The sequence below is a fragment of the Phalacrocorax carbo genome, chromosome 19 (assembly GCF_963921805.1).
Source record: "Phalacrocorax carbo chromosome 19, bPhaCar2.1, whole genome shotgun sequence".
In the NCBI taxonomy this organism is placed as follows: Eukaryota; Metazoa; Chordata; class Aves; order Suliformes; family Phalacrocoracidae; genus Phalacrocorax; species Phalacrocorax carbo.
In genome coordinates, this window is record NC_087531.1 from 1,606,954 (window position 1) to 1,625,900 (window position 18,947).

The 18,947-nt window shown below is 63.6% G+C and overlaps 2 protein-coding genes across 3 annotated transcripts; one reads left to right on the forward strand and one right to left on the reverse strand.

Annotated features, from left to right (window-relative positions):
* Positions 1 to 1,252: 1,252 nt before the first annotated feature.
* Positions 1,253 to 7,112, forward strand: ANKLE1 (ankyrin repeat and LEM domain containing 1). 2 transcript variants are annotated; one of them, XM_064469382.1, is made up of 7 exons: positions 1,253 to 1,719; positions 1,833 to 1,937; positions 2,057 to 4,426; positions 4,525 to 4,687; positions 4,791 to 4,950; positions 5,774 to 5,903; positions 6,782 to 7,112. In XM_064469382.1, exons 2-7 carry the CDS (start codon positions 1,847 to 1,849, stop codon positions 6,952 to 6,954), a joined length of 3,087 nt encoding a protein of 1,028 aa, XP_064325452.1. In that variant the 5' UTR covers positions 1,253 to 1,719; positions 1,833 to 1,846; the 3' UTR covers positions 6,955 to 7,112. The 2 variants fall into 2 exon arrangements, with proteins under 2 accessions (XP_064325452.1, XP_064325453.1); XM_064469383.1 differs by having other exon boundaries at positions 1,891 to 1,937.
* Positions 7,113 to 7,246: 134 nt separating this feature from the next.
* Positions 7,247 to 17,830, reverse strand: ABHD8 (abhydrolase domain containing 8). Its single transcript, XM_064469385.1, has 5 exons — positions 17,496 to 17,830; positions 10,879 to 11,641; positions 10,070 to 10,240; positions 9,686 to 9,902; positions 7,247 to 9,562 (listed from the first exon to the last, which is right to left on the reverse strand). The coding sequence occupies exons 2-5, from the start codon at positions 11,631 to 11,633 to the stop codon at positions 9,413 to 9,415; spliced, it is 1,293 nt and encodes a 430-aa protein (XP_064325455.1). The 5' UTR covers positions 11,634 to 11,641; positions 17,496 to 17,830; the 3' UTR covers positions 7,247 to 9,412.
* Positions 17,831 to 18,947: the final 1,117 nt, after the last annotated feature.

Below are 18,947 nucleotides of genomic sequence, written 5' to 3' on the forward strand. Positions count from 1 at the left end.
GGGGAACCCGGGGAATGTGGGGTGGTGTCGCCCCCCCCCCCCGGCCATGTGATCCCCTCCACCCCCCGCCGGCCATGGGGTGGGGGTCCTGTGCCTGGCGGTGCTGGCCTGGGCACCCCGAGGGGCGGCCCTGGGGCTCTCGCCATCACCAATGGGGGGCAGAGTGATAGGGGGTGCTGGTGCAGGGCACTGGGAGGCACTGGGTGGCGCTGGTGTACGTTATTGGGAGCGCCGGGCAATGCCGGTGCAGGTCACTGGGTGGCGCCGGGCAATGCCGGTGCAGGGCACTGGGAGCCCTGGTGCAGGGCACGGGGAGGCGCCGGGCAATGCCGGTGCGGGGCACTGGGAGTCCTGGTGCAGGGCACGGGGAGGCGCCGGGCAATGCCGGTGCGGGGCACTGGGAGTCCTGGTGCAGGGCACGGGGAGGCGCTGGGCAATGCCGGTGCGGGGCACTGGGAGCCCTGGTGCAGGGCACTGGGAGGCGCCGGGCAATGCCGGTGCGGGGCACTGGGAGCCCTGGTGCAGGGCACGGGGAGGCGCCGGGCAATGCCGGTGCGGGGCACTGGGAGCCCTGGTGCAGGGCACTGGGAGGCGCTGGGCAGTGCCGGTGCGGGGCACTGGGAGCCCTGGTGCAGGGCACGGGGAGGCGCCGGGCAATGCCGGTGCGGGGCACTGGGAGCCCTGGTGCAGGGCACTGGGAGGCGCTGGGCAATGTCGGTGCGGGGCACTGGGCAGTGTGGCCCCTCCCCTTAGCTCATACGTCATCCAGCGGGGTGGGCGTGCCTGGCCCGCCCGGCTCCTATTGGACGCCTCTTTAGCCAATGAGCGGTGGGGCGGCTGTGCGCGGGGGGTTTCGAACGGGCGGGCGCAGTGCGCATGCGCGAGGTGGCATGAGCGGCGCGGGGCGGTGCGAGCCGTAAGGGGACATTGCGCCGGGGGAGGGGGACGGGCACGGACAGACGGATGGACACACGGGGGCGGGGGGCTTCCCACGGGCGGGGCTCTGCAATACCGGCGTTGCACTGTGCGGGGGGGGGGCGCGTTGCGTGTGTTGCAACGCGGGGGGTTGCTTAGGGGTACCCCTGTATGCACCGCCCCCGTGGGGGGGGGATTGCTCTGGGGAGGGGGAGCCCCCGGCACTGCACAGGGAGTATGGGGGGGCCGATGCAGGCACTGGGAGGGGTGCATTCGCTGCTTTGGGCAGGGGGGTGTTGAGTGCACTGCACGGGGGCGGGGGGGACGTGGCACGGGGGTGTCCTCACGCTGCTGGGGTCCCGCTTAGGTTGCCCCAGTTTGTGGCTCTAACCTGGGGGGGGCCATGCCTGGGTGATGCTGGGGCTCCTGGGGGGGCTGTGGGCTGACCCCTACCTGCTCCTCCCGGAGGGGGTCACCCCCATCCATCTGCCTGCAGGCAGAGAGTGGGTGGGCGGCGGGCGCAGCCTGGGGCTGCTGCTGCACCACGGCAGGGACCCTAATGTCACGTAACCCGGTGGCACTTGCGTGACCCCTGGGGGATGACCGTGATCCTGATCTGCTGACCGTGACCTTGACTGGCCGAGCTGGGGGTGCGCAGTGGACTCGGGGTGAAGCCCTGCTCCCGCTCCCCACTCCAGGTGTGCCGAGAAGCTGACGCCGCTGCACGTCACCGCGTCCCGGGGGTGCCGCAGGTGCCTCAAGCTCCTGCTGAAGAAAAGGGGGGACCCGGAGCTCCAAGACCAGGTTAGCTGGGACAGCTCTGGGGATGGGGACAGCACCTTGGAGGCGCTGCCCGTGCTGGGACCCTCGCCATCGGTGAGGTGGGTGAGCAGCGGGTGCCTGCCTGGTCCTGGCAGGGCTGTGTCACCCCATGGTGGCCCCAGCAGCGGTGGCAGCAGCGTCCCCTCCCCACAGGATGGGAAACGAGCCGCGGACCTGGCGCTGGTGCAGGGCAACGGCATGTGTGTGCAGACCCTGGAGGGTGAGATCCCCAGGGTGCCCCCTCGGCTGGGGTGGGTGTTGGGGGTCTGATGCAGCCCCCTACTTTGGGCTGGATGCTGACTCCCATCTCTGCCCCCAGACCCAGGGGGGCCCAGGTGGTCCCTCTCTTTCCTGACGGAGGATGGCACCGAAGGCAGCCTCTTCTGTGGGCTCCCTGAGGGCAGCTCGGAGGCTGGGCCCCTGAGCAGCACCCGCAGGTCCCTGCTGGAGGAGCTGGAGCTGGGGGGCGGCTGTGATTTGGGTGAGCCCCCATTCTGGCCAGAGGGTCCCCCAGAGCCCCCATCCCTCGCCATCCCCTCCCTCGCCCCATGGGCCCACGCGGACCCCGGGGGCCCAGCTCTCCCCCTGCAGCCCCTCGCCTCCAGCACGCTGCTCTCGGCTGGGGATGAGCTCAGGGAGGGACACCAGAGCCGGGCCGTGGGGGCAAGGATGGGGGTTCCCTGCTGGGCTCTGCTGCAGCCCAGTGCTGCAGACAGCCCTGGCCCCTCTCCCCAGTGGGGGCTTGGTCCTGGCGGGTCCCTGAGCTCCCCCCGGCCCCGGTGCTGCAGCAGGGTCCCAGGGGGACACGGGGCATCCCCCAGGGCTCCCCAGCTCCGTGGTGGCCTGAGCAGCTGCTCTGTGGCATGGCGGAGCCCCGGGGATGGTGACATCCCGGGTGCTGTGGCTCAACACCGTCCTGGTGTCCCCTGGGGACCGGCGGTGGGCTGGGCAGAGCTGGGCATCCAATCCTCGGCTGCCCTGGACCTGGGGACGATGGTGCTCGAGGCGAGGGCTGGGAGCTCAGACCGCAGCAGCCTTGGGGACAGCAGCGGTGCCAGTGAGTGCTTCATCACTGCTGTGGAGACCCTGGAGCCCAGCGAGACCAGGGGGTGCCTGGGGGCTCTGCACTGCCACTCTCCCCAGCCCAGGTCAGCTGGGGGGCTGGAGCCGGGCAAAGCCCACTCCCCAACTGGAGCTGCTGCCTGGGAGCTGCCCCTCGCTAGCTCCCCAAATGCAGAATGCATGCAGGGTGAGGATTTTCAGGGGGGCTCGAGGGCAGCCCCTTACTGTGATGATGACTCGGAGGTGGGCAGTGTGGGGGAGCTGCTTGCACGGCTCCAGGGGTGCAGCCTCCGGGACTCCCCACCCTGCAGCCTGGCCAGCCTTGCCGCTGGGGATGCAGCTCCCCAGGGGCCGGAGCCCCCCTGGGACCGCCATGTCACTCCCAGGACCAAGAGCCGCCTCCAGGCCTCCGTGGCACGGCTCAATGCCTCCTCTTCCTCCTCCCTCTTCGATAAGACGCTGGAGGTACCTCGGAGGCCCCCTAGGCTCAGAGCACCCCGGGGTGTCCCCAGGGACCCTGCCACCACTTTGGGTCACTGCGTCACCCCACAGGGTGACGATGTGTCCAGCAGGGGTGGGGAGGGGACAGGCTCTTCGGATGACACCGAGATCATCCCCAGAGCCCCCAGCCAGCCCAGCTCCCTCCTGGGGACCAGCAGGTCCCCTGGCTCCAGCCCCACGGTCCTGCTGGTCCCTGGGGATCACGGGCACCCCCAGGACTCCCCATCAGATGCTCGGGGGTCCCCTGGCTCCAGCCCCACGGTTCTGCTGGTCCCTGGGGATCACGGGCACCCCCAGGACTCCCCATCAGAGGCTCGGGGCTCCCCTGGCTCCAGCCCCACGGTTCTGCTGGTCCCTGGGGATCACGGGCACCCCCAGGACTCCCCATCAGAGGCTCGGGGGTCCCCTGGCTCCAGCCCCATGGTTCTGCTGGTCCCTGGGGATCACGGGCACCCCCAGGACTCCCCATCAGAGGCTCGGGGGTCCCCTGGCTCCAGCCCCACGGTTCTGCTGGTCCCTGGGGATCATGGGCACCCCCAGGACTCCCCATCAGAGGCTCGGGGGTCCCCTGGCTCCAGCCCCATGGTTCTGCTGGTCCCTGGGGATCACGGGCACCCCCAGGACTCCCCATCAGAGGCTCGGGGCTCGCACTGTGCAACCAGCAGCCCGAGCCCTAGAGCGCTGGAGGATCGCTCTGGGTGGCAGGACCCCTCGTCTTTGCCCTTGGGGACACACCAGCCCCCGTGGCCCCACGGGAGCGTCAGCCACCTCCTGGCCCCGCAGCTGCCCGCCAGCAGTGCGGTGGAGCCGGGGAGCCCGGCCGTGCCACTCTTGCCCGCCGGCTGCAGCGCCCGCTGCTCCGAGGAGCATCCTGAGGATGAGGAGCAGGGACAGGCGCCCACCGAGCAGCACAGTCCCGGCACAGAGGCCACCTCCAGCCCCGAGGACGCCGTGGTCCAGGACGGGCGAGCGTGCACAGCACTGCCGCGGCCCCTCTCGGATGAAGGTCTGCGCCGGCGGCTGCGGGCGCTGGGGGACGACCTGGGGCCCGTCACGGAGCTCACCAGGCGGCTGTACCTGCGGCGGCTGGAGGAGCTGGTGAGGGGACCCCAGGGGAGGCTGGCAGGTGAGTCCTAGGGATCGCTCCCTCCCCTGGATGGCCAGGCCCCCGCGGTGCCGGCGTGGGACTGACGGTGCTCCCCGCTGCCGGCACGGCCGCCCCAGGGCACAGCCCCGAGCTGGCGGCCGTGCTGCGGACCGGCCGTGTCCCTGACTGCACCCAGGACGAGCTGGCACTGGCCCAGCAGTTCGACCGCCCCGACCAGAGCCGGCACTGGCGGGAAGGGCTGGTCAAGTCCAGCTTCAACTACCTCCTGCTTGACCCCAGGTAGGGCCACTGCACTGCCCGGCGCATCCCCTGTGCCGGGGGGGGTCTGAGCAGGGACCCCTGGGGAGCACCAAGTCCCAAAGCTGGGGGTTCGCACCCTCAGGACCACCCAGAACCTGCCGCTCCGTTCCCACCACTTGAGCCCAGTCGAGTGCTTCAGGACCTTCGTCAAAGCCATCTTCTATGTGGGGAAGGGGACGCGTGCCCGGCCATACTGCCACCTCGCCGAGGCGCTGAGCCAGCACCGCGCCGGGACGCAGAAGGTGGGATGGGCTGGGGGGCTGCACCGGGGGGCTGGGGGCTATGGCGATGGGTGCCAGGGGCGGCACCGGCGCGCTGGAGGCCATGGTGATGGGCGTGAGGGGCTGCACTGGGGGGCTCGAGGCCATGGTGGTGGGCACGAGGGGCTGTGGCGGGGGGCTTGAGGCCATGGCGATGGGCATGAGGGGCTGCACTGGGGGGCTGGAGGCCATGGCGATGGGCACAAGGGGATGCACCGGGGGGCTTGAGGCTGCAGTGATGGGCATGAGGGGCTGCACCGTGGGGCTTGAGGCTGCGGTGATGGGCATGAGGGGCTGCGCTGGGGGGCTCGAGGCCGTGGCGATGGGCACGAGGGGCTGCACCGGGGGGCTGGAGGCCGTGGCGATGGGCATGAGGGGCTGCGCTGGGGGGCTCGAGGCCGTGGCGATGGGCACGAGGGGCTGCACCGGGGGGCTGGAGGCCGTGGCGATGGGCATCAGGGGCTGCGCCGGGGGGCTGGGTGCTATGGTGATGGGCGTGAGGGGCTGCACCGTGGGGCTCAAGGCCGTGGTGATGGGCACGAGGGGCTGCACCGGGGGGCACAAAGCCGTGACGGTGGGCATGAGGGGCTGCACCGGGGGGCACAAAGCCGTGACGATGGGCATGAGGGGCTGCACCAGTGGGCTGGAGGCCATGGCGATGGGCACGAGGGGCTGCACTGGGGGGCACGAGGCCGTGGCGATGGGCACGAGGGGCTGCACGGGGGGGCTGGAGGCCATGGCGATGGGTGTGAGGGGCTGCACCGGGGGGCACGAGGCCGTGGCGATGGTGTGCGCTGTCCCGCAGGGGTGCCCCAAGGTGCAGCGCATCCTGGAGATCTGGGCGAGCGGGCAGGGTGTCGTCTCCGTGCACTGCTTCCAGAGCACCGTCCCGGCGGAGGCTTACACGCGGGAGGGCTGCCTCGTGGAGGCTCTGGGTGAGCGGGGCTGGAGGGGGGAGATAGTGCTGCCCTGGCCCCCTGCCATGGCTCCCAACATCGGTTCTGCCACCCCTCCAACTCCCTGCACCCCTCTCTCCCACCCCGGGCAGGAGCTGGGGGGACACAGAGAGGATGCAGCCCATCCTGGGGCACATAGAGACTTTGGGGTGCCCGGTGGCCAGTGCGGGGTCTGGGTGCAATCCCCCAAACCCCCACCTCCTGTGGGAAAAGCTGCCTGGGAGTGGGTGCTGGTGGGGGATATGGGGCTGACCTCATCCCCATGGGGCTGTGGGTGCTGATGGGGAGCAGGAGTCTGGGGCTGTGGGTGCTGACCCCATCCCTGTGGGGCTGTGGGTGCTGATGGGGAGCAGGGGTCTGGGGCTGTGGGTGCTGACCCCATCCCCGTGGGGCTGTGGGTGCTGATGGGGAGTAGGGGTCTGGGGCTGTGGGTGCTGACCCCATCCCCATGGGGTTGTGGGTGCTAATGGGGAGCAGGGGTCTGGGGCCGTGGGTGCTGATGGGGAGCAGGGGTCTGGGGCTGTGGGTGCTGACCCCATCCCCACGGGGTTGTGGGTGCTGATGGGGAGCAGGGGTCTGGGGCTGTGGGTGCTGACCCCATCCCTGTGGGGCTGTGGGTGCTGATGGTGAACAGGGGTCTGGGGCTGTGGGTGCTGACCCCACCCCTGCAGGGCTGTGGGTGCTGATGGGGAGCAGGGGTCTGGGGCTGTGAGCGCTGATGGGGAGCAGGGGTCTGGGGCTGTGGGTGCTGACCCCATCCCCACGGGGTTGTGGGTGCTGATGGGGAGCAGGGGTCTGGGGCTGTGGGTGCTGACCCCATCCCCATGGGGCCGTGGGTGCTGACCCCACCCCCGCAGGGCTGCGGACCCTCACCAACCAGAGGAAGGGGAACTGCTACGGCGTGGTGGCGAGCTGGCCGGCGGAGCGGCGCCGGCGCCTGGGCGTTCACATGCTGCACAGGGCCATGCGCATCTTCCTGGCCGAGGGCGAGCGGCAGCTCCGGCCGGCTGACATCCAGGGCGGGCGCTGAGCACCCCGGGGGGCACCCCCTGCCTGCACCTCCCCTCTGCCCTGTCCGAGGAGGTGGCTGTGCTCTGGGTGCGGGTTTTACGTCGTGAACACTGGCGAGAATTTTTCTATTTTTGTATTTCCCTGAAAGGTGATAAATAAATCACTGCAGGTCTTGGGTTTCTTAGCAAAAACTAAAAAAAAAAAAAAAAAAAAGCTGCGTGTGATTTCTGGCTTCGCTCCCCCGCTCTGCTCTGCTCTAGGACAGCCCCCCCATGCCTGGCACGTCTCCCCATCATTGAGTCGGACGCGGCTGAGAATATAACACGGCTTTACTGTATGAAATGGCACTAACACGGCGCGTGGCTCAGCGGCGGGGTTACGGTGCGTGGTTTGCCTTGGCCTCAGCACAAACGATGTGGGTACAAGCGACACAGACTCCGTGGCAAACAGAGGTCGAAGAGCCGTGGCCCGCAGCCGGGCACCGATGGGCGCCTGGAGCTGGCTGGGGGGGTCGCGGCGGGGGCAGAGCCGCGTTTTGGGGGTACGGTTATATTTCTGGGTACCCTCGTTGCAGACCCCGGCCGTGCTGTGGGGCCTCCCCTGGCCAGGATGGGGTGGGGAGGAGTGTTGCAGGGGAAGGCTTGTGGAAACTATTTGAACCCAGGGTCATTAAAATTCTCATTATGAGACAGGTTGCGGCAGCAGCGGGCAGGGGCAGGCGCTGGCAGAGGGGCAGCTCTGTCCCGGTGCTGGGACGGAGCGGGGCTGCCTGGGGACACTCACCACGGGGTCCCTGTCACACTGGGGCAGGCTCCAAAGGACCCTTCCTCTTCTACCTCGCTCAATTTGGGGAGTAAGGTGGGCTCAGCCTTGGGGAAGGCGTGTTGCGGGTGGGCGCCAGCTCCGGTCGGCGCCGCCCTGCGCAGCCAGCAGCCCCTCGAGCCAAGCTGGGGTGCCTCGGCGCCGTTCGGGGCGAGGTGGGGCTGGGTGGGATGTGGGCCAAGGGTGAGGTTTCCGTGGGATTGGTTGTTTCTTTGGTTTAGATGGGGGGAAATAAGAGGGAAACAAAAGCAGGGAGCGGCTCCGCTCTCTGTGGTAGCGGGGAGGCTGGGGCCACCCCCTGAGCCACAGCATCCTCCCGGCTCGCTCAGGCTCCCACCCATCCCGGCACGGCTGGGAGCCCCCAGACCCCACGAAGGTGCCCAGGTCCCTGTTCGACACTTCTTATGTACCTTCTCGGTCCTGCCCGGCTCCTGGCAGTGGGATGCGAAGCGCAGAGGGGAGGAGATGATGGGACCGGTGGGTTATGTACAGAATGGTGTCAGCAGGTAACGAGCAGACCGTCGTGGTTTGCTTTGTTGCTCCCACGTTGCTCTGAGACCCCGCAAATCCATACAGGAGCTGTTGGCAAGGCTGGACACGGTGGCAACGTGATGGTGTATCGCTGGTCCCCCGGTGCATGAGGGGTGGGTACGATCCCGGCAGGGACGTAGTCCAGGAGGGGGTGGTGGGTCCCGGAGTCTTGGAGGAGCTGGAAACCGGGAAGGGCAAGCGGATCGGGTGCCGCAGGAGTCACTGTGTGGTGGTGATGGCTCCAAGCATCTCGAGGATGCGGCAGCGGGAGGGAAGCAGAGGGCTCTGCAGAAGCCAGCGCTGCGGTACCTAAAGCGATGGTGGTTGGGGACGTGACTGCACAGACGGTGGCACCAGGGACCACAGGAAAGCTCGGATTTGGTGTTGTCCTCCCCACCACAGCCATGCCAGTCCCACCACGGCGGGGGAGCTGACAGTCCTTCTGACAGTGCCTATGGGAGCAGGTCACCTCCTCATCCTCATCATCTGGCCAGGCAGAGACGAGCTGTGCAGGCAGACCCTCACCAGCGCCAGGCAGGAGCTGTTGGACGCCACGTCCAAGGCTGCTGGCAATAATGGTGGTCCCATTCTCCCAGCCCCACAGATGGCTCGAGTGACGTGCTGCAGGGCTCAGAGAGTAAAATCCCGCTGCTTGAGGCCAAGGAGCCTTTGGCTTCTTAAAGCAATCCCAGCTCAGCTTCTCTGGCCCTGGCCAGGAAGGTGCCGGAGCCGACACACTCTCCCTGAAGGAATGCCTCCGAGTTCTTCCCATTTTGCTGTAGGTGGGACCAGTCTCCCCCCAGCTGCCTCCTCTCTGTCCCTAGGGGGTCACTGCGTGAGGAAAATAATACTACAAAGAAACAGGATGAAGATGCTCCAGCAGCTGCCATGCCATCCCTGAGGGGACGGGGACCAGGTCTGCCGTGTTCCTGCCACCGGCCCCACGGACCCCTGCCCAGGGGAGCCTCCGCGCTCCACCACCAGCCTTCGATGCGGCCGGGAAAGAAAATCGGCAGAGCTCCCGGTGAGGGCAGCCTCCGCTGCACCCCTCCGCTCTCACAAACCCCTCTCCGCTCCGAAACATCTCTCCCATCGGAGCAGCCCGGTCACCGCGTCCCGCCGCCTTATTTCTTCTCCTCTTGCACGTCCCCAGCTGGCGTCTCAGGCTCCCACAGGACGAACTCGTGGAGCAGCGTGTTCACCGTCTCGGGACACTCCATCATCACCATGTGGCTGCCCTCGTCGATCACCTTCAGGAAGGCGATCAGCAGGATCTGGAGGGAGATGGTGGCCGTGGCAAGCGGCAGCGCCGGGATGAGCCCCCTGCCCGCATCGCCGCGTGCTGGCAGGCAGACCCCAGCCCTCGCCCACCCTCCCAGCCCCGCTCGGTCCCCTACCTCGGCCATTCGCTGGTCCTCCTCCACCGGGACGAACTTGTCGTGCATGCCGTGGACGAGGAGCACGGGTACGGCCAGCTCCGCGTGGTAAACCTCGTCCCCCTCCGGCCAGTACTGCCCGCTCATCATGGCGCGCAGCACGAAGGAGGACACGTTGAAGGCGTTGCCTTCCTTCAGCAGCTGCTTCTCTTTGGCACCCTGGCGAGCAAAGCCAGCCCTGCGGGACGGAGCCGGCACGGGCAGAGGGTTACCCAGCGCGGTGCCTTGGCATCGGGGGGGACAGTGCTGGCAGGACGCGGGGTTCCTGCCCGTGGTGGCTGGAAGCCAGCCAGGTTGGCTGGGGACAACCCTCCCCAGCGCCGCGGTGCCGGGACGGCCACTCACTTGAGGAAGCTCCAGGCCAGGCACGGGGACAGGCAGTGCAACACGCAGGTGGGCATGTTGAAGATGGAGCAGAGGCTGGGCTCCAGCGCTGTCGGGCCCCCTCCATTGATCATGATCACCTTATGGACCAGGTCTGGGTACTCGTGGGCGAGGAAGGTGCAGAAGGACACCCTGTGGGGAGTGACAGACATGGGGGGCTGCGCTCTGACCCCATGGCACTAGACGTTGCTGCATCCCAAGGCAGACCCTGAGGAGCCATGGCTGGAGTTCAGGTTACATCCCCTCATTTGACCCCTGATCCCCCTTTCTGGGGCAGGGTAACCCCAGTCAAACCCCACAGCCGGTGCCCTGCAGAGCCCAGGCAGAGGGGCTGAGCTCAGGTCCTGCGCACACCAAAGCAGGGTGCTGGGACCAGCTTGGGTGCCCGCCAGCCTGGACCAGCCTTGTCCTTCTGATCTAATCCTACCCAGCTCGGAGCTGTCTCCAGCTGCCTCTCCTCCCAGCCCTGCTCTCTGCACTGCTTAGTCTCTATCTAATTGACTTTCTTGGGCTTACTCTATTTATAGGCTGTGCTCTGCCAGCTTCCCTGCTGGAGGACAGGCTCTGGGATTAGCTGAACCCAGGGACACGCACCAAGAGGACACAGGAGATCAGAGCTGAGGGATAAACCCAGAACGGGAGACCCCACGTCCCTCCTCTGCTTCTCAGACCCCAAAGTGCAAGATTTGTTGGACATTTGCTGCCAAGGAGAGGAGGATGGGGTGGGGATGAATCTATCCCTTCCCTCCTGGGTCCCCCTGGTCCCTTACCCATACGAGTGTCCTATCAAGATATTCCTCTTCTTCGCATAGCGCTTGAAGACGGCCCTCATGTCCTCTGCCAGCGCGTAGAAGGTGTACGCAGCGGCAATTTGGGGAGCCGAGCTGCAGCCGTGGCCGGCCAGGTCGGGAGCCACCACTTCGTAGCCCAGCTTGGTAAAGAAGTCCAGCTGCTCCTTCCAGATGTCCAGCGAGCCGCCCACGCCGTGGATGAAGAAGAGGACCACGTCGCTGTGTGTCCCTTTGCAGCTCGTGATCTGCTTCTTGCAGTCGATGTTGACGACTTTCTTGGGTTTACGCTTCCGTCGCTTGCCGGGGCCAGCGGCTGCTTCCCGTGTGCCGCATCCCGGCGCGCCGGCAGGACCCTGGGCGGGAGCTTGGCCGGCCACGTCGGAGAGCTCCAGCTCCACGGTGCTGTTGGGTTCCCCCGAGCTGTTCTGGCAGTGCAGGATCTCGGAGCGGACGGCGTCGCCCAGGTTCTCGATCACCAGCTGCCCGTTGCGGTAGACGGTGATCTTGCGCTTGCAGTGCACCGTGCCCCGCTCCGGCCCCCCGGGCTGGGTCTCCTCGGGCCCCTCCAAGGTCGGGCGGTTGGGTGTGCTGTGCCTGATCCGCAGGATCCTCCCTGGCTTCACCTCCATGAAGCTGTAGCCGTTGCTGGACTCAACGCTGTCCAGCGGCCCCACGGCGTTTGTCGTCTTGCCCATCAGGCAGCACAGGAGCCCATCGGTGATGCTGTTCAGCATTATGCTCCCTGCAAGGAAGGCAAGGGGGGGGGGGCAGGAGAAGGGGGGGTTAGTCACCAGCTCCAGCACCCAGCGGGGACCTGCTCAGGACCCTGGCTGCGGCACAGGGGACCAAGGACACCCCTGTCCCCCCTGCCCTGCTTTGCTGCCAGCCCCGGGCAAAGCTGCAGCAACACAAGCGAGGGTAGAACGTGGGGATGCATCGGCGGGGGCAAAACATGGTGGTCTCCAAATGCACAGCCCTCCTCAGCCACCTGCAAACGGGTTTCTGATTCAGATCAATGACGGACCCAGCACTCCCCGTCCAGCTTTGTCAGGGCCATGTCCCTGTCACCAAGCCGGTGCGACGTACGCCAGCCCAGCAGCGATGAACTCAAGCGGCTGCAGACCCACGCAGCCCCTGGCACGCAGCCGCGGGCCTCCGAGAAGGGGTCTGCTCTGGCCGAGGGAGGGGAACACGCAAAGAAAAGCCTGTTTGAAATGAAAATGCTATTTCTGGCATCAAATACGGAGCTAAGGAAAGATTCAGCTATGAAAATGCATTATTTATACCAATTAAATATATATACGTATGTCTAGTCTGAACGACCAATACAAGTAGCAAGAGATGGAAATTGCAGGGACTGGCAATGAAGGATTTAATTAAACTCACGCCGCAAACCAAGGCTGAAAAAAATATGGCAAAAGAACTGGGGGGGGCAGTGACCCAGCGCCTGCCTGGGGGGTGGGAAACCCCCTCCCCATATCCCCTCCCAGCACCATGTGGGCTGGGGGGGACATGGCACTGTCCTTGCTGTCCCCAAGGCTCATTCCTTGACATTTCCTCTTCCAGATGTGTTCAGGAGGGTTTGGGAGAGGGGCTGTGGATGCCAGGACCACCGCGCCTGGCTGAGAGCGAAGCCAGACCCGAGCAAAGGCAGATGTGAGGTAGGAAAGGCCGGCGGTGCCGGGGGCATCAGTGCGGGGACCAGAGCCCGGCACTGTCCCGGCGGTGCCGAGGGTGGCTGCGGAAGGGGCTGGGGAGGTCCCTGCCTCCCCTGGCTGGCAGCCTGATGCGCGTTTATTATTGATGAAGCTAAACACGGTGAATTATTGATGCCGATGGGCAAAGAAAGCCGGAGCGGGCGCTGCGCGGAGGGGCTGTCCCTGTAGGAGGGGGCACCGGCTGCCCCCCAAGCAGCGGCTGCAGGTGCTGACTACAGTCCCTGCCGAGGAGAGAAGGAAAAGCGCATTCCCAGAGGGGCATTAAACATCTAAATCCCGGTGATGCTGTCAGGAACAGCCCACTTAGCTCCCTGAACAACCCCTTCATGTGCATCTGGCAGGATCACGAGCACTTTGCTGGCAGACCATGCGAAACAAAGCAAGGGATGGAGACAGGCTGGGAGCACAGGCCTCCCTCTCTGCGGCTTTTCTCGTTCACTACGTTTGGGGAAGCCAACACCATGCCCTCCTCAGAGACCCCCATGGGCCCCAGAGTGCCCAGCCTGGCTCCCGGGAGCTCCTGGGGACTGGATGGGCTTTGCTGAGAGCCGCTGGCCAGCGGGGAGCCCGTGCGCTCCAGCCCCAGCCCAACAAACATCTCATGGGTTTCCCCGGGAAAAACCAGTCTGTGTGCTCCAGGCAGGCGATCTGGGTAATGGTTCCCTTGGCAAAGCCGGAGTGGCTTATCCGGGGAGTGCTGCCAGCTCTCGGGACAGCAGCCAGCGCTTGATTCTTGCCTGGCTCTGTCTGGGACTGTGGCCCGACTCCCACGCAAACGCCCTGCAAGGCTCTGGGTGCTGAACTGTAGGGACTGGAAATGCAGCAAAGCCAGCCCTGGGTGCTCCTTCTCCCTGTCGCTGGCCGGGTTGCTCTCTGGGGCATGGCAGTCCCAGCTCCCTGCAGTTTGGTACCTGGGCTTGTGCTGGTGATATCTCTTCTGGTCACGGGTGTATCCGCGCAGGATGAGGCTCGGGGCTCGTGTTGGTGATCTCTCTTCTGGACACAAGCACATCCATGCAGGATGCGGCTCAGCTCCTGCAATGCAGAGAGCTTTCCTGCAGCCCCCTCCTCCCCGCAGGCTGGCTGAGTGTCACCCGCCAGGCTCCCTTCGTGGCTCTGATGGACCCATCCAAGGTGATGAGCAAAAGCAGGAGGTCTCAGAGCCCTGGGAAGGATAAGCTAAATCCACACCTCGATGGCAAGGGGCTGGTCTGCTCTGCTGAGCCACACTTCCAGGTGGGTGATGAGCCTGAGAAGCTGGGTACCGGGCTGGTCGGAGCCCTGGCTGGAAGATGCCCAGCTGCCTCTCTGCTGGGACAGATGTGCCGCTGGTCTTGCCGTGCTTTTGAGCACCAGCTTGGTGCCAGGCTTGGGCTGCTCTTGATCCTCGAGCAGCTCTGAGCTGGCAATGCAGGAGAGATGGGGCAGGCAGAGAGACCACGGGGACAGGGGAAACCAGGCAGACCCTGAGCCTTGAAGTCCCCACGAGCACAGCTGCAAGCTCTCCGCAAGCTCTGCCCATGGCTGGCGGGCCACATCCTGCACCTGCACTGGGTACGGTTCCCCCGCGCTCAGCCTGCGGGACCTGGACGTGATTCTGCCTCTGATTTCCATAAAGCCTGGCTTTGCACTACACCTCCATTTCACAAGGTACTAATGATCTCTGTATGGATTATAAACAGGTCTTCTGGCCAAACCGCCTCGACATTGATTAACTTCTCAGGATTAACTCAATCAGTCCATCCTGTTCATTTCCAGAATTGATTTGCTGGAAGGCTCTGGCAGTCAGAAGCTCTGCAGGCAGATCCAGGAGCCCAGGCTCGGGCCACGGAGCCGCCCTCCAGCATCACCAGCTCTGGGTACGAGCCCGGATCCTGCTGCAAGAGAGGGGCTGTTCAGCAGGGCAGGGCCTGGCTCCCCGAGCCGAGGTGCCTCCGCTCGGATATGCCCAGCCTGGAGCTCGCGGTCCAGGACGTGGCAGTCCCTGCTGGGTATCAGCCTGAGAAAACACCACCCAAATCCCATCAGAGAGCACAGCCCGGTGGAGCCGTTCAGCAGCTGCGTGGGAAATGGAGGGACAGGAGGTTAAGCAACTCCACTCGATGTCAGGCTTCGTCTCAGGGGCTGGGAGGCAAAGCGCACCCGTCTCCCACCTCCCACGTGCCTCCTCTAACCCACCGTGCCGTCTGCCGCGGCTGACGGAGCCAGAAACATCAAGGGATGTTCCCTCCCGTGAGATGAAAAGGCTGAGAATGAAACCAGATGGATGCGAAGAACTTTGCAAAGACGCTGGTAACCATGGCAATGAGCTGTCCCCCCCCCCCCCCATATCCCGGCTACCTTCCATCGCCGCCCCCGGCAGAGAGCGAGATTTCGGCACCGGTTACATAAGGCCAGGCACAACAATGAGTCAGGCGCGGCGTGAACCTGCTCTTGGCCCCCGTGTCCTGCAAAGCCGAGGATGCGGCGCAGGCTTGGGAAGGCGGATGGCATCGCCCCGAGCTGATCCTCACATCCTGGTCCACCCCCCTCCTCCCTCCCCCAGATCACAGCTGTCCCCGGGAAACTGCTCCTGGCAGAGAGGGGATGCTCGAGGGATGGTGGGGATTAATCCCAGGAGGGTGATTTATTGCCCAGGTCCAGACCTATTCCCGGAGCACCCATGCGGAGTTCTCCAGCTTTGCCCTCCCTGCTGCTGCAATGAATAACCCTGCTGGGGAAAAACAACTTAGTGACCTACTTTAGGCTGCAGCGCCTCAGATTTGATACAACTTGATGGCACCGTGTCACAGCTGGAGAAAAAATGGGATGAGATGCGACGTGGCAGGGTGGAGGGTGGAAGGCCCGACGCGGTGACGTGACCAGCAGCCACGCAGGGCTGACACCGAGCCCGTGGGGCTGACACACAGCCCGTGGGGTGGTGTATCAGGGCAGCGCTCACCCCAGGGCTGCAGCAGCATGGCATGGGCATGCTTACGGCCAGGCCAGGACGGGCCAGCCGAGCTGGCTTTTCCCTTGCCACCCCTGCAGAGGAGAGGGTCTCCCCTGACCCAAATAGCCTCCTGGTCCTGCCTCCCGCAGTGGTCCCATCCCTGCTGGGTTGCTGGGTACAGCCGACATCCCAAACATCCAGGATGCTGGGAATGACAAAAATAGCCTCCTCCTGTCCCATCCCCACTGGGAAGACCTTGAATTATGGGCAGGAGAAAGGACGGTGTGTTTCTCCCCTGCCCAGGGCAGCCGTGAGCCCGGCCCTGCTGAGGAGTCCTGGTAAACATTTGGTCCCAAAAAACGAGCCAAGAGCATCGTTTACCGCAGGGGCAGCGCGAGCAGGGGTCAGTGCCAGAGCTGATGGCCGTGAACCTTTCCACGACCCAGCAAGTCCCATCACTGCTCAGCACCTCCATCCCTCTCCCTGCACAGAGCCCTGGACCCTCGCAGGGAGTAGCAGGGACTTGATAGCTGCTAATTCCTTGCAAATCCTCGGAGGAGAGGTGCCAGAGAGGAGCGTGAGATGTGCTGCAGCCAGAATCTGGCCTGCCATAATAATTTGTTCAGCTCTAATCCCTTCCCTCCGGGGCTCGCGAGTATTAATGATGACACACGACACTCCTGAGGAATGGGCAAATATTATTATGCTCTTCCCAGCCTCCCCCAGTCATTCACCCTCTGCAAAGTAGAGAAACTGCAGCATTGAGATCGCATAAAGAGAACGACTACTGAGCACCGGTCTCAGATACATGCAAGAAAATGTTTATGCTGTTTAGGCTCGGTCCTGAAAAGTAAACTTCCCTCCGGGGGAATGTGAAAAAGCCACTTCAGCTGCTGGAAAGCACCTGGATTTATTGTTATGCCTGGCTTCCCCGTCCTGATACAATTATAGCAGCTTTATCAGGACGGTCAGGAGTAAGTAGTCAGGAAGGCTTTATCAGTCGTACAAATAGAAAACCAAGGAGGCAGCCCTGAAATCCTCAGCACAGGCAGGGATGCAGCCTCCCAGGAAGGCGGGAGGACTGGATCCCATCTGCGGGCAGCAGGACTTCGCCGAGGGCCCCGCAGGACGCAGACAAATCGCATTCAGTCAAGAAACGGCATGGCAGGGAAAGCAGAGCATCTGTAAGACATACGGCAGCCTGGAGCCGCAGCTGGCTGCCTGCCACACGTATATCTTCAGGAAGGAAGAAGACCTTCAGAAACAAAAGATTATGCAATGCACAGCGGAGTAACCTGTGCCTGACCTCTGCCACCAAAATCCCGCTAGACCCCCTCCGTTTCCCAAACCTCCTGGATTTCCAGGGGGATCACCCCCAGTCCCACCGCATAGCCGCAGAAAAGCCGGTCGGATTCCTCCAGCAGCAAACATCCTCCAGCAGTAGGCTGGAAGAAACCATTGCAAGGAGGCAGGAGAAGAAGAAAACCCTGCCCCCTCCGCTGGACAGCGATGCGTGCAGGTGCCCCCTCAATCTCCAACCGAAAATCCAAGCAGATTTGACACGCACATAGCAACAGCAGGTCTTCGGTCAGCGGCAGCAATCATTTACTGCAATTGCATCACAACAGAAGCCGTCCCTTAAGTTTTATCACTAGGCAGCTTTTTATAACCCCACGCTCAAAGCATGCTCGATATAACAGGGTTATTAAAGCATAAGCAATGCCGCGTCGCTGCGAGGCTACCGGTCTCCCCCTTTCTCTCCCCTCAATCCCATTTCACGCCTCTCAAATCCCTTCCCATCGTCAGCTTCGAAAAAACACATCTTTTGGCCATTTTGCTCCCCGTGCAGAGCACCTTCCTCCCCTCCGCTTCAGCGCATGCCCTACATCACAGCTTGTGCTCCGAGTCCTCCGCACAAAGAGAGAGAGACAGAAGGGGATGCTCACCTCATTTATTGACAAGGATTGTCAGGAGTCGAGATTGCAAATGAAAGGCTTAAATCTTGCAGGAGGCAAAGGGGGAAAGGAAGAGATGCCCGAGGCGGTGGGAGCCTGTGCAGGACGCAGGGTGCCAGCGCTGGCAGGCTGCTCAGCTTGTCAGCTCCTCCGATTACATTTTTCTGCCTGTTTGGGAAGGATGGAGCAATGCCTTCAGCTCAGCTCATCTCCTTTAGATCGAAATCTCTCCTTCCATCTTCTCCCCACGAGCAGCTTCATAACTGAGCTCTGGGGTTTGGGGGTGCTATTTGTCCTTGTAGTCTATAGCCATAGAAAGCCCCTTAAATCCCTCCTAAAGAGGAGGGCTCTCAGCGTGACAGACAAGGAGACTTGCCAGTCAAAGCGAGACCCAGCGCAGCCCTGCCGCCCACCCATGGGGAGCCTGCCAGGAGCCGGGGGAGCGGGAGGACTCGTCCTGCTTTTTTGCCCCTTCCACTGGGACGGGTTACCGAGTTCCTTTTTTACCTATTACTGTTTTCTCGCCGTTCTGGTGTTTGCAGTTTCCCAGAGGCCACGAGTGTGTTAGTGCCATGAGCGTGTCAGAGCTCAGCAAGGGTGACCATGCACCGAAAGCATGAATGTGCAGACCTCAGGGGCTGGGACAGGAGGACAAACATAACATCACAAATGTCTCTTGGGTTTATTTTCACAGCCATGGGTTTGGGAAGGCTGTGGTCACATCCTCTCGCCCCGACAGGCTGACCTCTGGTGGGAACACCACAAACCAGTACAGAAAAATCCCAGAGCTGTGCCTGCTCTTGGCGATTACAGCTGGGCTTGCCTCCAGCAAAGCAATCTGAAGGATCTCTTTGATGATCAGAGCGGACAGAGAGGGTGACTGAGTTCCCCGGGTTACCAGTGACTCACCCTCTGACCCTACAGCCATCCTTCCCCATCACAGAATCATTAAGGTTGGAAAAGACCTCTAGGATCATCAAGTCCAGCCAACCCAACACCCCAAGGCCTCCTAAACCATGTCCAAAGTGCCACGTCTACATGGGTTTTGGACACCTCTAGGGATGGTGACTCCCCCACCTCTCTGGGCAGACTGTTCCAGTGCTGGACCACTCTGTCAGGACAGAATTTTTTTCCTAATATCCAATCTAAATCATCATCATCCTCATCCTCCTCCTGCACCTCATTTTCCTGCACTGTAAAACACAGATAATCACATTCACCTGCTCAGGAAGGGGCAGAGGCTCACTCTCTGTAGATGCTTTGGCACATCCTACATGCTGCTGCTCTATCTGCGTATATATATACATTATATGTTGATCTCTTCACCCAAGTCACCAGCAATAGGACAAGAGGGAACAGCCCCAGGCTGCGTCAGGGGAGGTTTAGGTTGGATAAGAGGGAAAATGTCTTCCCTCCAAGAGCGGTCAGGCCCTGGCACAGGCT